Consider the following 20,437-nt stretch of genomic DNA (forward strand, 5'->3'; position numbering starts at 1 on the left):
AAATTAATGCACAGAAATCTCTGGCATTTCTATACACTAATGATGAAAAATCTGAAAGAGAAATTAAGGAAACACTCCCATTTACCATTGCAACACAAAGAATAAAATACCTAGGAATAAACCTAACTAAGGAGACAAAAGACCTGTATGCAGAAAACTATAAGACACTGATGAAAGAAATTAAAGATGATACAAACAGATGGAGAGATATACCATGTTCTTGGATTGGAAGAATGAACATTGTGTAAATGACTATACTTCCCAAAGCAATCTACAGATTCAAAGCAATCCCTATCAAACTATCAATGGCATTTTACACAGAACTAGAACAAAAAATTTCACAATTTTTACGGAAGCACAAAAGACCCCGAATAGCCAAAGCAATCTTGAGAAAGAAAAATGGAGCTGGAGGAATCAGGCTCCCTGATTTCAGACTATACTACAAAGCTACAGTAATCAAGACAGTATGGTAGTGGCACAAAAACAGAAATATAGATCAATGGAACAGGATAGAAAGCCCAGAGATAAACCCACGCACATATGGTCACCTTGTTTTTGATAAAGGAGACAAGAATATACAATGGAGAAAAGACAGCCTCTTCAATAAGTGGTGCTGGGAAAACTGGAGAGCTACATGTAAAAGAATGAAATTAGAACCCTCCCTAACACCATACACAAAAATAAGCTCAAAATGGATTAAAGACCTAAATATAAGGCCAGACACTATAAAACTCTTTGGGGAAAACATAGGCAGAACACACTATGACATAAATCACAGCAAGATCCTTTTTGACCCATCTCCTAGAGAAATGGAAATACAAACAAATGGGACCTAATGAAACTTCAAAGCTTTTGCACAGCAAAGGAAACCATAAACAAGACCAAAAGACAACCCTCAGAATGGGAGAAAATATTTGCAAATGTAGCGACTGACAAAGGATTGATCTCCAAAATACACAATCAGCACATGCAGCTCAATATCAAAAAAACAAAAAACCCAGTCCAAAAATGGGCAGAAGACCTAAGTAGATATTTCCCCAAAGTAGATATACAGATTGCCAACAAACACATGAAAGGATGCTCAACATCACTAATCATTAAAGAAATGCTAATCAAAACTACAATGAGGTATCACCTCACACTGGTCAGAATGGCCATCATCAAAAAATCTACAAACAATAAATGCTGGAGAGGGTGTGGAGAAAAGAGAACCCTCTTGCACTTCTGGTGGGAATGTAAATTGATACAGCCACTGTGGAGAACAGTTTGGAGGTTCCTTAAAAAACTAAAAACAGAACTACCATATGACCCAGCAATCCCACTACTGGGCATATACCCTGAGAAAACCATAATTCAAAAAGAGTCATGTACCACAATGTTCATTGCAGCTCTATTTACAATAGCCAGGACATGGAAGCAACCTACTTGTCCATCAACAGATGAATGGATAAAGAAGATGTGGCACACATATACAATGGAATATTACTCAGCCATTAAAAGAAACAAAAATTGAGTTATTTGTAGTGAGGTGGATGGGCCTGGAGTCTTTCATACAGAGTGAAGTAAGTCAGAAAGAGAAAAACAAATACCATATGCTAACATATATATATGGATTCTAAAAAGAAAAAAAAAAAAAGGTTCTAATGAACCTAGGGGCAGGACAGGAATAAAGACGCAGACGTAGAGAATGGACTTGAGGACATGGGGAGGGGAAAGGGTAAGCCTGGATGAAGTGAGAGAGTGGCATGGACATATATACACTACCAAATGTATAATAGATAGTTAGTGGGAAGCAGCTACATCACACAGGGAAATCAGCTCGGTGCTTTGTGACCACCTAGAGGGGTGGGATAGGGAGGGTGGGAGGGAGGTGCAAGAAGGAGGGGATATGTGTATACATGTATACATATAGGTGATTCACTTTGCTATACAGCAGAAACTAACACAACATTGTAAAGCAATTATACTCCAATAAAGATGTTAAAAAAAGAAAAGAAAGGGGAAAGGTTGGTGTGTAAGCACATTCACTGTGTTATTATTAACAACAATAATAAAAATTGGAACCAACCTAAAAAAAAAAAAAAAGAAAGCCAGTGTGTTGAGGTTCACCTCACCAAGTAACTGATACACTGAATTTGCCAAATGTCCCAGTATAACAGACACCTGGTTTTCTGGTTATTGTTGTTGTTGGCTATTTTATTGAATTTTATTTTATTTTATTTTTATACAGCAGGTTCTTATTAGTTATCTATTTTATACATATTAGTGTATATATGTCTATTCCAATCTCCCAGTTCATCACACCACCACCACCACCACCCACCCCCACTTTCCCCCTTTTGTTGATTATTTTAAAATTTGTAATAATTCACACTGAATGAATTTGCTGGGGCTAAGAGGTCTATAATGAGCCATAACTCCAGGGTTTAGGGTCTTCAGACTCTTCTTTCACCTTGGGACCCCCTCTCTGGGACCAGAACCAAGTCTGAGCTGCTTGCTGACTTTCCTTTCCCCCAGAGTTGGGACACTGTCTATGGCCAACCTCCTTCTAGCTACAACAGGGAGCTGGGAGACACAAACTAAACCCTTCTCAGATTGTGTTATGAAGAAAAGAAAAAGTGGCCAATTAAAATGCCAAAGAAAAATTTAAAAGCCATTAAAATCAAACCATCCCATCTGATCAGAATTGCTGAAAAATTTATGAATTGTTAAAAGAAACATGTTTTTGGAAAATCAGTAAAGTTGGTAAGTTTGGATTAGTGGTTACTCAACACAGTTGTCAAAAGAATCCTTAAAATGTTAAAATTTTGGTAAAGCAGGAAAAGGTTAAAAACATAGTAATCAGAAATCAAAATAAAATTCCCATATGAAATGTTGATAGGTTGGCTATATTCATAAGAATATAAGAAGACTACACAATCCTTAACGCTTAGCTTTTGATAAATTTAAAATTATGCTAAGAATACATTCAATTAAGATATCCAAAAAGAACATTCTGGAAGAATAAATTTAGAAGAGAAGAAATGTATATTCACTGAACGTATTCAAGAAGATTATCTTGAAAGCAATGTTAGAGAACTTAAATTTAGTTAGTTTGGGGAAATGGTCATGCACTGAATTGATCCTTCAGCTAGCTAGCTTTGGGCGCATCAGTCTGTTTCTGCCACAACGAGGCTCTGCAGAGGATGTAGCTACTGTGGACTCTGCCACAAAGTGGGGTCCAGGAAGAAGAGAGGTTATTGGCTTGAGTGACGCTGGATTACAGCAGGGCCTAAGAAGTGGGGAGGGAGCCTAAATATGGAGCAGGCTTTTAATTTCAGGCACTCCTCCCCTAGAATTCCTGGGCTCCAGAGACATCCATTTAATAAGTGCTGAGTAAGCTTGATGGGACACAGCAAAGGACACTGTAAGGAAGACCCCCTATGGCCCATACTGGCTGACTCAACACGAAGCCTGTTGGTAAATTCCAGTCTCTGGGGCAGCCACACACCAACTCTCTCTGGCTTTCTGACCTGCATAAATGGAGGTGGGACAGCCGGGTTGGTCTTGGCCTCCGTTGACGAAGTAGTCCACATGTCCAACAGGAATCCGAATACCCAAATCTGCAAGGAGGCAGAACCCCGTTAACCTCTTACTGCAGGGGCCTATTTTCCAGGTCCCATAGCAGGGTCCACCAGCAGCAGAGCCTGAGGTCTGACCTTGGGGGCCCACCTCCTCTCTGTGCTGAATGGGTGCCCACTTCATTCCTAAGTGCTGGGAGACTACAGAACTAGCCCTCCGATGGTTTTCTAAACAGGTTTTGCCGTGCTGAAAGGAAGCTAAGAATAAATGTATAAGAAGATACTCATATTTGCCTAATAAAATCAAGAAAAATATCCCTTAATATAAGTTTTTATGAATCAGTAAATGTTATAATGAGCTTGGTAAATTTCCTTGTTGAATAGTTTCTATTTTGCTTCAAGTGATAGTTCAGATATGTGTGTGGGGGACCGCATTTCCAGTCTCCCACATCTTTTTGTGCTTTCATGACTGAGCAGAAATATAATCTGGCTACAAAGAGATGAGTTTGAGAGGCTGTAGCCTGCATCTCATCATTGTGACTATATCTGACCCCTCAGACTTGGTCAGACTCAGCTGCCAAAGACCCTGATTTTCTTCTTCATATTATCTATCAGAGTTGTAAGCAACTGAGCGTGTATTACTTGCTTAACGTCATCGATCCAGGGCTTAAGTGATGACCTAGAATTCATCCTCTCCCATCATCTGTCGGGTCAGCTCTACCTCCAGAGTATATTTTGAGTCTTTCTACTTCTCTCCGTCTCTACTGCCACCACCTTCGCCCATTGCCACTACTGTCCCTCTCACCCAGGCCAGCACTGCAAACACCCTCCAGTGAGCCTTCCCTTACCGTCCCCTGGCAGTCCATTCTCTGCCCAGCAGCCAGAGTATTCTTTTAAGGAAATCCAAAACCGCCGCCCTCTCCTCACTGAGCATAGAATAAAATTTAAACTCCTCGCCATGCCCAGCCTGGTCCTGCTCCCTTTTCTCAGCACAGCACTCACTGCGCTCTAACCACGTGGCTCTTCCGCCTGCCCCCACCCACAAGGCTTTCGTTTTGGCTGTCCTCTCCCCCTAGCGTGTTCTTCTCCCCACTCTTTCCAGAGCTGGCTCATTCTCATCCACTAAGTCTCACCTCAAATATCACCTACTTGGCCAGATTTTCCTCAACAATCCTATTTGAAGCAGACCCCGAACCCCCTGCTGAGTCACACTTCTCCCATATCCCTCATTATCATAATCACAGGGTGGAATTATCTTGACTGCTTGCTTGTATGTAAGCTCCACCACGGCAGGGCCTTTACCTGTCTTTTTTCCTGCTTTATCCGCAACACCAGCACAGTACCTGGCACACGTTAGTGCCAAATACTTATTTATTGAACAGATTAGTGAACGAGTGCTTGCCGACTAGCTTGTAAGTTCCATGTGGGCAGGGATCTTATTTGATGCCTTGTGCACTGTAGTATTCTCAGTGCCTGCTACATAGATCATAAAGACCGACTGAATAAATGGAATGCCTTTTTTTAAAAAATCACATTAAGAAGTGGCTCCAACTTTGAAGGGGACTGAGAAGCCTAGCACAGGTAAACAGGGACCAATAAGTCACCTATTTAGCAAATTTAGGAATATAAGGCATTAACCTTGTTAATTGGCATGTTTAATTAACTCAATAGCTAAGCAGAGGGCTATGGGCTTTGGTTTCCTATCTGTGAAATGGAGGTGGGAAAGAGGGTTGAATAATATGATTGCACGAGTTTCTTCCAGAATCCTGAATCCGTGAGTCTTGAATGCTGAAAGAAGGCTTCTAGCCAAATGGAATGAGACATGGCCATCTCTCAGTTGAACTGCAAACTCTTCTGGTCAGAGACAAATGTAATTTCTTCTTGTATCCAACACACTGAGCATGGGGCCTGGCACCAGACTCTGTGGGTGTTTGACGTCGAGTAGAAATGAGGAGGAGTGCCCGCTGGTCAGAAGAGCTTAATTTGGTCATGATGGATTCAGAGCTGGGGCTTCTTGACTGTGCCTCTCATTACTGGAGGGGGCAATTCTCATTCTTCACTAGACTGAGGGCTGGCCTTATCCTCTGGGGAGGAGGGAAGTCCTGATAGGTCTGAGTACCTGCCCCAGGAGTGGAATGCCCCAATTTTCTGGGGCCAGGCATGTTAACCCTGAAAAAGCAGCAAGACTTTCCCCGGCAGAAGTACCCTCTGAGTACTACCTCAGACAAAGCTTAGCATTGAATCAGAGTGAGACTCATGACCAAAGAGTTTTGGTCCACAAATGAGAATCCTCCTTTCTGCTGCTGGCTAAAAATGAAATCATTCATCTCAGTCTTCAGAGAATGACAGAGCTGGAAGAGACTTTCAAGATCATGCTGGTAAACTCCTCACTGCAACAGAAGCTTAGAGGGGAAGGGTCTCCTCCCAGGGCCACACAGATAAATGCCAGCCTCCTGGCCTCTGCCCTGTGCTCATTCCCCCACCCCAGCTCACTGTCCGTGTCTGTGTGGATGGCTTCCACAAAGAGGGCGTCCCCAGGGTCCAGGCGCTCCTCCAGGCTGGCTCTTGTGTACTCCGGTCCAGCAGGGTCCAGGCCTGCAAGGACAGACATGTCAGGGGCCCTTTCGTGTCAGCCACAGGAAGCCCCATGGACCCACTGCACACCTACATGGGCAACCCTTCCGGTTCGGATCGGAGTCCCCCAACAAGGACCCAAGGGCGAGAGAACTAGCTCAGGACCACCTTTCCCAGGAAGCTCTACTCTGTTGTCTCTAACCTCTCAATGACCCAGTTTCTCTGGCTCTGAAATGTGCTTGCTAACACCAACCATTTGGCAAGGATTAATGTCAGTAATACTAGTCCTCAGGTAGTAATAACAATGGCTATAATTTTTTGAGTAGTTACTATGTGCCAGGCCTTGTGCTGGGCACTTTCACACTTTCTAGTCCTTACAACAACAGAGCAAAGTAAATATTACTCTCCCCAGGCCTTAGCTTGGATCCCTTTTCCTCTTCCTCCCAAAAAGCAGACGGTGAGACAAGGATTTAAAGTGCAAGTAGCGGGGCTTCCCTGGTGGCACAGTGGTTGAGAGTCTGCCTGCCGATGCAGGGGACATGGGTTCGTGCCGCGGTCCGGGAAGATCCCACATGTCGTGGAGCGGCTGGGCCCATGAGCCGTGGCCGCTGAGCCTGCGCGTCCGGAGCCTGTGCTCCGCAACGGGAGAGGCCACAACGGTGAGAGGCCCGCGTACCGCCAAAAAAAAATTAAATAAATAAAATAAAGTGCAAGTAGCTTATTTGGGAGAGCATCACAGAAAGCGTAGTGAGGGAGTGGAAAAACAAGTCAGAGAACGAAAGAAAATTTTAATGAATAGATTATCTCTTTGGGTCTCATCCCACTGGGGTCCCTCTGAAGGACGCTGTAGAACATGACTCAGAATTGTCTCAATGAAGTGCCAGGAAGCCAGGGTATTTACCACACAGCTCTGGTCCCTTATTAATTGAGGGTAGCTCCTGAAGCATAAAGTTCCCAGCACTTTGCAAGTATTTAACAAAACTGTCTACAGGTGATTTCCATAGTAGGCCAAGGATATATGAGCTGTTACAACCCATTTTACAGTTGTAGAAACTGAGGCTCAGAAAGAAATACATAGCCTCTAACACTGACATTAAAGATCATGCAATAACAACACAATATCATTTTATCCAAAAGGGCCACAATAAGTAAATTTCAGTGGTGATCGATGACTTGATCATAAGAACAAAGGCCCAACACTTCCCTCTGCCTGCCTTAGAAAAGGCTCTTCCAGGTCATGACCTCTCTTGTGCGCTCTCTCTCTCTCTCTAAACCTGAGAGGATGGGCAGGGAAGACTGTTACCTGTGATCCGTCCCAGCTGGCCTTTGTAGAACTGTCCTACCATGCCCCCGACGTGGGCCCCCAGGCTGACACCAATGATGTGGATTGAGGACTCTGACACACCCAGCACCTAGAACGGGCATTTACAGTGAGTTACATTTGTGTCACAGCAGCCCCTGGTGTTACAAGGGTAACACTTTCCCCTGAGGCATCAGAAGCAGAAGGTCTTGGGCATGACACACCAGCCACACATGCTTTGGGAAAAAGTGCAGAATCTCACCCTGTTAATCACTTGCCCTCTCCCTGGGCTCCCCACCTGGACAACCCACTCACTTTCCCTTTGGTGTCCAAAGTATGTGAGGCATGACCATGGCCATTTCCTCTTGAGGACCTAGAAGAGTCAGCCACTGGCACCCCTGATGTAACATGCACTGGCATGTTTTACAGAGGAGCAGCAGGAGGCTCAGAGAGGTTCAAAAACCTGCCCAAGGTCAGCACTGTAAGCGGCTAGGTTGAGATTCGAACGGAAGACCCACAGACTACTGGCTGGCTCTGCTTCCACCTAAAGCTCCTTCTCACATGTCATTTCTTTCTTTCTGACCCCTTGCTCCCCCGTAAGCAGCCAGAACTCACCCTAAGCTCTTCTACACCTACCAAGAGTTTACTGAGGAAACGGGAGATCTCGAGTCCCAGCTTAACCACATTTTCCACGGCTGAGAAGTAGACACCTGTAGAGCCATAAACCCAGTCCACAGCGATCACGTTAGCATCTGTTGCCTGCAGAAGGGCACTGATGAATTTATCAATCCAGGAAGGCTTTGTTCCTAAAGCCCTAGATGGGGGGGAGGGGGAAGAAAAGATAGAAAAATTATCTTCCCAGCCAGCATCCATTGTCATGGAAATTACAATGAGATTTCTATAAATAGAACAAACCCAGAGAAAAAGTCACAAGTAAGCAGGGTTGGGGGGGGCGGGTATGGGCACTAAATCCTACAACACTGTGAGCATAAGGAGGACATAATCTCAAAGTTAGCAGTTAGGGCTCCTGACTGCACATGTGGAGCCTGTGTGTAAATTATAAAAGAGTACCTTTGTTCCAGGTGGATGTAGCCTGAGGCCAGGGCTCAGAGCTCAGGTCAGAGTTCAGCCCCCGGCCCTGAGTCAGGTACCTCTGTGTAATGCATAGACCACACAAACCACTGCACTGACCCTGCTTGTGTTACTCATGGGAAAGAAAAGATAGCTTTGTGGATTAGAGTTAAGATTTGCAATCTTAATTCTCATTCTATAGTATAGGCGCTTTCCTTGAGGATGTTTTCATTTACTCATTCATTCATTCACTCCTACCTTCATTCAACAAATGGGCCAGGCAGTATGCTAGGTGCTCTGTGAGAAATAAAGAAACATAAGATATATTCCTTATCCTTCTGGAACTTAGAGTATAATAGGACTTTTCTAGGAAAAGAAGAAGAATAGGAAAATTTTCAGAGAGCTTTCCCAAGAGATTGGGAATGGGGAAGAAGTTTTCTCAATGGCCCAGAGCTTGCTCGCGTGGACAGGGGAGCCCAGACTGGGTGTATGCCAGGGAACGTGGCTTTGGGGCATCTGGGAGCGGGCAGCAGAGTGAGGCTGCTGAGCTCTTGAGCTCCATTAGCTATCTCTGGGTTGAGAGCACACACTCAGCCTTGGGTAGTGGCTGAATGCAAGATTTGCCGGAGAAGAGACTTCGGCACAAGAGAGAGAAGGGATGCCTGAGGGAGGATGTGGCTGGGACCTGGAGTGAGGGACTGGAGAGGCAGAGAGAACCCAGAGATGAGGAAATGGTGACCTTTTGTGCAGTGCCCCACTGTCCACCTCTTCATCAGGCCCCCCAACTCCAGCTGCTCCATAGGGCTACTCTTTCACCATGCTCTCTCCCTCTCTCCTCTCAGCAACTTTTTTCTGTTTCCGGCCTTCTCAGCGGGCTTTGGAGAGAAGATGTTGGAAGGAAGGGTGGTGATTAAATTGGGACTCAGAGACTATGCATTACAACAAAATTTGGCCTGCAGGGCCTCAGAGAAGTTGAAGAAGTGTGTAGCGCCTCAGAAACGCTAACCTCTGGGAGAGATGGAAGTGGAAGTTTCTTAGGTCATGAAACCCAGGAAGAAGAGAAGAAGAGGAGATAAAACCCTGGATAAGGGCCTCCCTGGTGGCGCAGTGGTTGAGAGTCCGCCTGCCGATGCAGGGGACACCGGTTCGTGCCCCTGTCCGGGAAGATCCCACATGCCGCGGAGCGGCTGGGCCCGTGAGCCATGGCCGCTGAGCCTGCGCGTCCGGAGCCTGTGCTCCGCAACGGGAGAGGCCACAACAGTGAGAGGCCCGTGTACCGCAAAAAAAAAAAAAAAACCTGGATAAAAACACTACGATGTTACCCCTGAGTGATTGCACAAAGCCTACAACCTCACTGGCTGAGATGAATAGTGCAACCCACACTTCAGGGAGGAAAGGATCCCTGAGACCATCTCTACAACTTCCCTTTTATTCAGATATGGAAACCAAGGCTCCATGTGCTAAAGTGACTTGCCCAGGGTCACACATATTTACAGCTGGAGAGTGTGTCCAGGGTCACACATATTTACAGTTAGCAGAGGAGTAACGTATGTGACCAACAAGAAAGAACAACACGATGTGTGTTCAGGCTGCTATGAGACATCTTCAAAGTCAGCAGGAGGTGAGCAATGGGACCTGTGACCTTTTGCTCCCCACTAACTTCCTATGGAATTATGGTCATTTTCTAGCTCTTAGCTGAGGTGATCCTATTGGTTGGTTGGCTCCCACCTGAATCCATGGATAACTAGCTTGGTTCCTAGAGTGGCATTGAACCCCAAGTTCCGGATGTCACTACTTTCTTCCACAAGCTGCCCACAGAGAGGATCAGAAGGGGTGAAGAGGAGAAAGTGGACTTTGAGATTGGTGCCTCGGAGAAGATCAGCATTCTGGAAGTCAGTGCACTTTGTCTGTGGGGTAGGAGGTGCATCTCCTAGAGGAAAAAACAAACAAACAAATAAAAAACCAAGAAACATCCAAGGTGAGGTCATCTGTTCTTAAAAGGAAAATAGGTGTTCTTGAAAGGAAGAGAGAAATGGGCTTATAGGCATTCATCATAAATCAGCAAGTGTAATAATCAGACTCATTTATTAAAGGCATCACTTCTGTAACCAAAATCTGTGTATATTTTTCACGTATAAAGATAAAATACCAGGGCTTCCCTGGTGGCGCAGTGGTTGAGAGTCCGCCTGCCGATGCAGGGAACACGGGTTTGTGCCCCGGTGCGGGAAGATCCCACATGCCGCGGAGCAGCTAGGCCCGTGAGCCATGGCCGCTGAGCCTGTGTGTCCAGAGCCTGGGCTCCGCAACGGGAGAGGCCACAACAGTGAGAGGCCCGCGTACCGCAAAAAAAAAAAAAAAAAGATAAAATACCAGAGGAGAATATGAATATTGCTCAGCTAGAGAAGATTAAAGGCCATGGTGAAATGGATATTGTCATGGGCTAAACTGAGTCCCCCCACCCCTGCATAAATTCATGTGTTGAAGTCCTAACCCCTAACACCTCAAAACGTGACTATATTTGGAGATAGGGTCCCTACAGAGGTAATTACATTTAAATGAAGCCTTTAGGGTGGACCCTTATTCAATATGACTGGTGTCCTAATAAGAAGAAGCAATTTGGTCACAAAGAAGAAAGATGATGTGAAGACACATGGAGTAGACAGCCATCTGCAAGCCAAAGAGAGAGGCCTGGAATGGCTCCTTCACTCACAGCCCTCAGAAGGAACAAACCCTACTGCCACCTTAATCTCAGACTTCCAGCCTCCAGAACTGGGAGATGATAAACTTCTGTTGTTTAAGCCACCCAGTCTCTGGCACTTTGTTACAGCAGTCCTAGCTAAATAATACAGTTTTCTGGGCTATGAAATGAGCAGTTGCCCTGGGGACTAGGCTCATTCTGGTCTGAGCACCCCATCCCAGAGGGTTTCAAACTCCCCCCTCCAGCCTCATCACTTCTTTTCCTTATGAGCAGTCCAGATCCACTCCAGAGCCGTCCAGCATCCAGCACATGGCTGCCCAGCCAGATGGTAGAGAGGACCCTTAATGAGCTGTATGTATTCTACAGTGCCTTCCAACAGGTACGTTTAAATGGGATATTTTATGGTCAAGGTCACTGAAAGGCCTTCTACAATACTGAACTGATACAGCAGCATGAAACTCCTGCTTCCCAGGGAGCTAAAATCTGGCCTATCTTCAATACCCAACAGCCCACCCTCACGCCTGTGATAAAGAGGGGCGGCACCTGACACCCAGTTGGTCTTACAGAAAGAGACCGGCTGGAGCAGCAGGGCACACACTGTCGCACTGGCCCCCCAGCCCCGAAGTCCTGGTGCTGTTAGCTACCTCATATTCCTGCCATGGGACAAAACTATCTGCAGAATCAGAAGACAGGTCCAGACTGCAGACTGATTTGTGCAGGGCTCTTCACGAGGAAGACAGCTATTTCAGGTTTCTGGAATGGTTATCTGCCTTCAGAGGTAACGGGGGAGCACATGTACAATAAGCAAGTGGATCTGGGGTACGCTGGGCTGTGGAACTGTGAGCAGATTGTGGGAACCGCACCCTTAGAGAGTGCTGAGAGCCATTTCCTCACCTCAGCACCTAAGTCCCAGACCTGGTCCCCAAGCTCCCTTGTATCTCCCTTCTGAGCAGCCAGGTCTTGGACACCCCAGCGATGAAGCCCACTATGACTGTGCAGGCCCCCAGGCTCCTCAGCCTGTGGCAACTTGAGCCCCCATGGGACACAAGAGAGAACGATGCCTGACTTGACTACTTCATCTGCCTTCTCCCAGCTCTTTGAAGAAAAGATGAAAGGACTCTGCTTGAGCATGAGACTTGAACCACATACATGAATACATTTGCTCTATTGGTCATGTAGGGAGGTTTGCATCCATCAGACAGAGAATTAAGAGTCCTTTTAAATAAGCATAGTATGTCACAGAGCAAGGCCCAACAAGCATCGCAGAATCAATATATTCCAGACAACGTTATCTAAATAAGATGTAATACAATTAGAAATCAGTAACAAAAGTTATTTAAAGACACATTTGGAGATTTTAAAATTCCCTTTTAAGTAATGAATGAGTTAAAGAATAATCATAATGGAGACTAGAGAATATTAAAAACTAAATAACAATAAAACCAATACAATATCAAAACTTGAGTTAAAGTAGCTAAAACAGTACTAGGCTGATATCTATAACCATAAATGTAAATATCAGGGGAAAATGGGGAAAGACACAGATTAGGTAAATTAATCTTATAACTCAGAAAGCTGAAAAAGAATAATACAGCAACACCAAATAAAATGTAGGAAAAGAAATATAAATGAAATAGTTAAGGGACTTCCCTGGTGGCACAGTGGATAAAAAAAAAAATCTGCCTGCCAATGCAGGGGACACGGGTTTGAGCCCTGGTCCGGGAAGATCCCACATGCCATGGAGCAACTAAGCCCATGCGCCACAGCTACTGAGCCTGCTCTCTAGACCCCAAGAGCCACAACTACTGAAGCCCGCGCGGCTAGAGCCCGTGCTCCGCAGCAAGAGAAGCCACCACAATGAGAAGCCCGTGCACCACAACAAAAAGTAGCCCCCATTCGCCGCAACTATAGAAAGCCCGTGCACAGCAATGAAGACCCAATGCAGCCAAAAATAAATAAAATTAAATCTTTAAAAAAAAAAAGGAAGTAGTTGAAATTAAATAAAACAATGAATATGAACAGCATCAGTAGCTGCTCAGTCCATGCAGTTGCTCAGGCCGACCTTCCTGGAGAAATCTTTGACACTTTGTTTTCTGCCACCCCCGTACAATGGTGAGTAAATCCTCAGAACACAATATTCAGAATTAAACCATTCTCACTACCTACGCTGGCACCACCTTGGTTTAAGCCACCATAATCTCTCACAATTATGTAGCCTGTAATGCTTTTCCTGCCTTCATTTTTGTCCCCCTTCAGTCTATTTGCAACACAGTAGTAGAAAAGTAAATCAAATCATATCACATCTCTGTGCAAAAGCCACCAAGGCATTTCACTCAGAATAAAATCCAAAGTCCTAACAGTGGAAGAAAGCCCTAAATATCTTAGACCATCCCCTTGGGGAGCCCTTTGCCTGTCTGACTATTGCTTCCTCTGTTCCAGCCACTGTCCTCCTAGCTCTTCCTCTCTCTAGACAGGTTCCCACCTGAGGGTCTTTGCACTAGCCATTCCTTCTGCCCAAAGTGTCTTTCTCTGGACATCCACATGACTAATTCCCTCTCCTCCTTTAAGTCTTTGCTTGTCAAATGTCATCTTCTTTCCTCTAACCCCCTATTTATTTATTATTTATTTGGCTGCACCGGGTCTTAGTTGCGGCATGTGGGATCTAGTTCCCTGATGAGGGATCGAACCCAGGCCCCCTGCATTGTAAGTGTGGAATCTTAGCCACTGGACCACCAAGGAAGTCCCTAACCCTCTATTTAAAATTGCATTCTGCCTATGTGCCTCACCTCCGTTCTCTCAATTTTCTTTAACTTGACCTGTTTATTTTTATAGCAATCATCACCTAATGGAGATTTTTTATTTACCAGTTTATTATTAAATGTATTGTTTATTAATTTCCCCACATTAGAAGATACTTTCAAAGAAGGAAGGGATTTTTATCCATGCTGTTCACTCTACTGCCTAGAATAGAACCTGCCACACACAATAAACACCAAAAGGGTGTTCTTTGAAAAGAATAATAAACTAGATGTACTTAAAAAAAAAAACAACTAGATGTACTTTTGATGATAGAGTAAGAAAAAAAGGGGGAAGTCACAAATAAACAATATAGAGAATTAAAAGGGGATGTAAGCCCAGTAGATTTTTTAAACCACAAAATAACATGTTTATACCCATCCAACAGTTAAAAAATAGATATTTTCATAGAAAATTGATAATCCCCTAGAAAACTATAGCTTATTAAAACTTAGTCAAGAAAGAAAAAACAGAAAATCAATGTAAAACTGTAGTATAAAAGAATTGAAACAGTAGTTTTAAATCTATTCATCAAAAAACTCTATCAGGACAGATTTCACAGAGAAATTCTAACAATCCTTCAATTCCTATCTTACACATACTGTTCTGGAGAATAGAAAAGGGGAGAAAGAATCCAAACTCATTCTGTGAAAATAGCCAAAATGTCAAAACTGGACAAGGAAAGAAGGAGAAAGGAAAACTAAAGGCCAGTTTCACTATTACACACAGACATAAAAATCCTAGATAAAATGTCAGATCCTTCAAGGATAACAAGTATACATCATGGCCAAGCAGGGTTTAATCCAATAAAATGAAAAGATGGTTTAACATTAGAAAATGTATTAATGTAGTTCACATATGAACAAATTAAAGAAAAAAAATATGCTGAACTCAATAGATGTAGGGAAAAAACACACGATAAAATTCAATACCCAGCACTCCTCAACATAAGAAAGGAAGGGTACCTACCCAAAGCCTATAGCAATGATTATAGTTATTGGTGAAATGTTAGAAGCATTCCATTCAGAACTGGGAACAAATGAGAATGTCTGCTATCAGTGCTTCTATTAAATATTGGACTGGAAGTTCTAGTCATAGCTAGTAAAACAAGACAATAAAATAGGATAAAAATTATAAGGTTTGGGGCTTCCCTGGTGGCGCAGTGGTTAAGAATCCGCCTGCCAATGCAGGGAACACGGGTTCGAGCCCTGGTCCGGGAAGATCCCACATGCTGAGGAGCAACTCAACTCGAGTACCACAACTACTGAGCCTGCGCTCTACAGCCTGCGAGCCACAACTACTGAGCCCACGTGCCACAACTACTGAGCCTGCACTCTAGAGCCCGCGAGCCACAACTACTGAAGCCCATGCGCCTAGAGCCTGTGCTCCACACCAAGAGAAGCCACCGCAGTGAGAAGCCCACGCACCTCAACAAAGTGTAGCCCCCACTCTCTGCAACTAGAGAAAGCCCGTGTGCAGCAATGAAGACCCAACACAGCCAAAAATAAATAAATAAAATAAATTAAAAAAAAAAAATTATAAGGTTTGAAAAGGGGGAGAAAAAATTGCCGATATTTGCAGATGATAGGATTGAACTGTCCATCATTCAAGACTATGGAACGTGGCACAGTGAATCATGCTCAGATACCCCATCTCTCCAAGCACCACTTTAGCCAAAGAGTAGTGACAGATGAATATCCAAAAGAGAGAGAGAAAAAGATATAGACAATCTCAAATATAAAAATAATATCTCCAAAACAGGAACAAGAATAGAATTGCAAAATGGTGATGGGTTCCAGGTCTGAGAGAAGACAGTGGTTGTAAGAATTCAGTTTTGTGAGGTAAGCGGGATCCAAAAGTGCTCCAAGTCAGGTGTGGAAGACCCACCAGTGGTAGCCAGCGGTGGAGAGGGACTCCCCAACTCAGGAAAGGAAGCTAACAACAAAAACAATACAAACAAAAACAGCTATTGACTTTTTACTGGGGCTATAGCTTTATTTAGGGAGACAGGATGGAAAGACAAGGCCTCACTCACAAGGAGCTGAGACAACGCACCTTTCTGGAGGACAGAGGGCAAAGATGGGGGCTCGGGTGCAGAGACAGAGAGATGAAGAGAGAAGACTGAAAACAAACTTTTCATTGAAAATTAAAATGAAACAACTATTGTGTCAGAAGTCAAGATAAGAGTTATCTTTGGGGCAGTAGTGAGTAAGATGGGATACAGGGAATGGGTTTTAAGAATCTGGTAACATTTTCTTTCTTTTTTTTTTTTTTTTTTTTGCGGTACACGGGCCTCTCACTGTTGTGGCCTCTCCCGTTGCGGAGCACAGGCTCCGGACGCGCAGGCTCAGCGGCCATGGCTCACGGGCCCAGCTGCTTCGCGGCATGTGGGGTCTTCCCGGACCGGGGCACGAACCCGTGTCCCCTGCATCGGCAGGCGGACTCTCAACCACTGCGCCACCAGGGAAGCCCAACATTTTATTTCTTGATCTGAATGATGGTTACACAGGTGAAATCATTTTGAAAATTTATTAACCTGTGTATTAATAATCTGTGTACCTTTCTGTATGTATGTTGTACTTCAGTAAATAGTTTACTTTTTTAAAAGCTTGAAAACAAATATATAAAGAAATCAAATGTTTACACAGATAGTCGATAAAGCCAATAAGTGGATCATGAATTCATTACAGGTGAAATAAAGTTTTAAAAAATCTTTGACAGGGCTTCCCTGGTGGCGCAGTGGTTGAGAGTCCACCTGCCGATGCAGGGGACACGGGTTCGTGCCCCGTTCCGGGAAGATCCCACATGCTGCGGAGCGGCTGGGCCCATGAGCCATGGCCGCTGAGCCTGCGCGTCCGGAGCCTGTGCTCCGCAACGGGAGAGGCCACAACAGTGAGAGGCCCACGTACCGCAAAAATTAAAAAAAAAAAAAAAAAAAATCTTTGACAAAGCTTTAAAATAAGTATGCTGAGAATATACAAGGATAAAAATAAAGACAGAGCATAAGAAATTATGAAATAAAAACAGGCATAAATGATAAGATATATAGTAAAAAGCTAATTAGAAAATGGAAATGAAAAAGATAGTCATGGAAATAAAAATGGAATTAATGCTGTAATATCTAGTGCAGAAGAAGTAAAAGAAGCTTTTTAATATGAAAGTGCAGTTAAAAAGTACAGACAATAGATGGAGAGGCTCCAACATTTACCTAGTAGCTGTTATCTAAAGGAAGAGAATGGGAGAAGAAACAATATTTTGAAAAGGTAATTGCTAAGAATTTTCCATAACTGAAAAAAGATATGAGTTCTCTAATCTCAAGTTATACTCAGGGTAATGAGCAAGATAAAAAGGAAATAAATCTATAGAAATAGGCAGATGATAGTAAAACTGCAGAACATTAAGTATAAAAGATATTCTTAAAAATTCCCAGACAAATGCATTGGAAAATTTAAAAGCAATGAAAAATATAATTTCCTGAAACTGACTCAAGAAGAAATAAAAATCCAAATAAACCTACTAGCACCAAAAAAAGAAAAAATCAATCTGGTAATCAAGAGTCTTCTCTGGCCCTAAAATATGCTAGAGCCAGATGGTTTTATTTGAGAACTCCACCAAACCTCTAAATTACAAGTAACCTTTACCTTATATAAAACTCTTTCATAGAACAGAAACTTATTTTATGTGGTTATAATCATCTTAGTATCAAGACCAGAGAAGGGCAATACAAGAAAAAAAAATGATAGATAAACTTCCTTTATGAACAAATACACAAAATAATAAATATAAATATATACAAAAATAAAAATAAATGTTGGCAAATAAAATTCAACATCATATTAAAAAATACCCCACAGGAGTAGGAAAAAAACAATACCGCATGACCACAAGATTTGTCCCTGGTGATCTTCATCTAAACCCATAGAGTTTAGAAGAAAATATGAAAGGTTATTTTTATAAGAAGATTGATTAAACAAGACACCAGAAGCACAAATCACAATAAGAAATAAAAATTAAGACAACAATGTAATACTATTTTTTCTATGAGATTGCCAATATGAAAAACATCTGATAATACAAAGTGTTGTTGGAGAGGGTGGGAAAACAGACACGCTCACGTACAAATCAACAGTTATAACTTCTTTGCAGGGCAGTTTTTCTCACATTTATCAAAAATGTGTAAAATATAAGTCCTTTTAGATCTAGTATATAGTGTATAAACAGCCACTTCATAAAACAAGATATACGGTCACTTTACATACACACACGCACACACACACATGCACTCAAATAAATGATTGCGTTAGGAGAAAGCACACATGAAGCTAAGTAGCACCTTTTCAACGCCAACCGTTGATGCAGGGAAGGGGTGAGCAGGGGCCTGTGGTGTTGCAAGGGAAGTATGAATCATGGAGGCCTTTTTGGAAGACGTGAAGAGCAGAAATGAACAAAAAGGTAGTGTGAGCAACTACAGGCAGAAAGAATGACACACCCTAAAGCTGGGGAATGAGAATTAAATGTCTCGTGGACATGACACAAAAGCAGTCTGCTGTTGGGGGCAGAGGGAAGGGAGCTTTCCAAAGGTGATGCCACTGCTGGTCAGAGGAGGGGATTTTACTCTTCCGAGATGCCCTACGCCATAAGAGGGTTTAGATTTGCTATATTAAGCAAGGGAGAGTGGTGGGTGGGGTTTTCACTGGGAAAGGCACCATGCAAATGGCATCTGAGGGAAACTGTGCTAAAGGTCATTGGTTATCTGTGGTGAACAGGACTAGTTATCATAGTACTGCCCAGAGGGATGACAAGCCTGAACTTGAGCTGGGTCGGCAAGATTAGAAAGGACCTCTAACAATCTCAATGACAAAATTGTTGTTAGTTTGGAAATTTAAAATTTTTTAAATTAAATATATCTTGGAACAATGGATATTTACAGGGTGAAAATGAATCATGTTTTGGAATTCATCACATTTTATTTTTTTATACTCTTCCTGGCTTGTGCAAGGTGAAAGGAGTAACGCAAGTTTTAGAAAAATGAGTAAAACAACTAGAGGAAGTTCAATTTTTGTGACTTAAGAAAGTGCTGTCATTCCCATTATGATTGAAGGTTTTTTTCTCCCTCTTTTAAATTCATCTCAGGAGAGGGCTTTTAGGGGACCTTCCAAAGGTTAGTGCTACATAAATAGATGGCTTGAAAAAATAGAATTATTGACCGAAAGAAGTCCCACCCAAGGCCCCAGCCCCCGACTTACCTGTACTCCCAACACTGAGCCACAGAAGGAGCCCCCATGACCAGAAGCAGCCCTCCCAGGGGTCTGGGGCCATCGTTGAGCTGGAAGTCTCGGAGCTGGGGTGAAGCCGACCCCTAATGACAAAGAGATCTCATAACCCAGGCTCTCACAGTTTTGAACACTAAACACCCACTCGGGTCTCACTAATCATTAACTGGCCTCATGACCTGTAACAGGTCTCTCCCTATTTGTTTAACATCCCCAGTTTTTCTGTTTCTTCTTCTCAATGAAAAGAAATATACTTTATTCTTTTCTTTTTTTTTTAAGGAGGGGACATTGAAACACATTGCCCTTCCTCTCTGAGCCAAACATCATCAGGAAACTATTTCCTGCACCTCTCCCACTTCCCATTATAAAATGTTAGTAAAAACCAAGGCAGAAGTCTTTCATCTCTAGGGGATCACAAACCCACATTGTCCCAGAGTCATCTGTGGATGTTTTTTCCCCCTAGGAGGACCCTGAGTGGCTTGAGGGCAAAAATCTTTTCTTTTCTTTTTTTTTCTTTTTGAAGTACGCGGGCCTCTCACTGTTGTGGCCTCTCCCGTTGCAGAGCACAGGCTCCGGACATGCACGCTCAGCGGCCATGGCTCACAGGCCCAGCCGCTCCGTGGCATGTGGGATCTTCCCAGACCGGGGCACGAACCTGTGTCCCCTGCATCGGCAGGTGAACTCTCAACCGCTGCGCCACCAGGGAAGCCTCTTCTTTTCATTTTTGAGTCCCCAGTGCCCAGCACAGAGCTGAGACAACAATGTATTAACATGTTTAGTGTACATTTAACGGAAATAATGAAAGAAGATGAAGTTGGCCTCTGAGAGTACTATCCTTTGATAGAATCTTGGGGCTAGAAGTCCAGCCTCTAAGAAGAGTCGTTCAGTGTCTTGAATTCACTGATAAGAAACAAAGAAATAGAGAACGAAAATGACCTATGGAGACCCTTCTGCTGGAAGTGGCAGAGCTGGCCTGGAACCAGGGTGTTTCCAGTATACCGCATGAACTCTTCACCCAAAGGAGTGGCAGAAACCACAGAGCGCTAGTTCTAGATGGGTCAGGGGAAGGGGGAGGCACCGTACTTACCCAGCTCTCCTTAATTGCAGCACAATTTCTCACAGGTGGAGAAACAATTGCTGTGAGGCAGAGAACCCACCAACAGGG

At 43.6% G+C, this 20,437-nt stretch overlaps 1 protein-coding gene across 1 annotated transcript in view; it reads right to left on the bottom strand.

Moving 5' to 3' along the window:
• The window catches only part of PLA1A (phospholipase A1 member A), a gene marked incomplete at both ends in the record, with an annotated part of 34,555 nt that extends 15,237 nt beyond the window's left edge, over nt 1–19,318 (bottom strand). Inside the window, 6 exons of the mRNA XM_079704869.1 lie at nt 3,513–3,602; nt 6,054–6,155; nt 7,438–7,546; nt 8,071–8,248; nt 10,234–10,435; nt 19,246–19,318. Coding sequence (XP_079560995.1) covers nt 3,513–3,602; nt 6,054–6,155; nt 7,438–7,546; nt 8,071–8,248; nt 10,234–10,435; nt 19,246–19,318 — 754 coding nt within the window. The remainder of the gene's footprint in view (nt 1–3,512; nt 3,603–6,053; nt 6,156–7,437; nt 7,547–8,070; nt 8,249–10,233; nt 10,436–19,245) is intronic.
• Nucleotides 19,319–20,437: the final 1,119 nt, after the last annotated feature.

Source organism: Hyperoodon ampullatus, assembly GCF_949752795.1.
Source record: "Hyperoodon ampullatus genome assembly, chromosome: 5".
NCBI lineage: Eukaryota > Metazoa > Chordata > Mammalia > Artiodactyla > Ziphiidae > Hyperoodon > Hyperoodon ampullatus.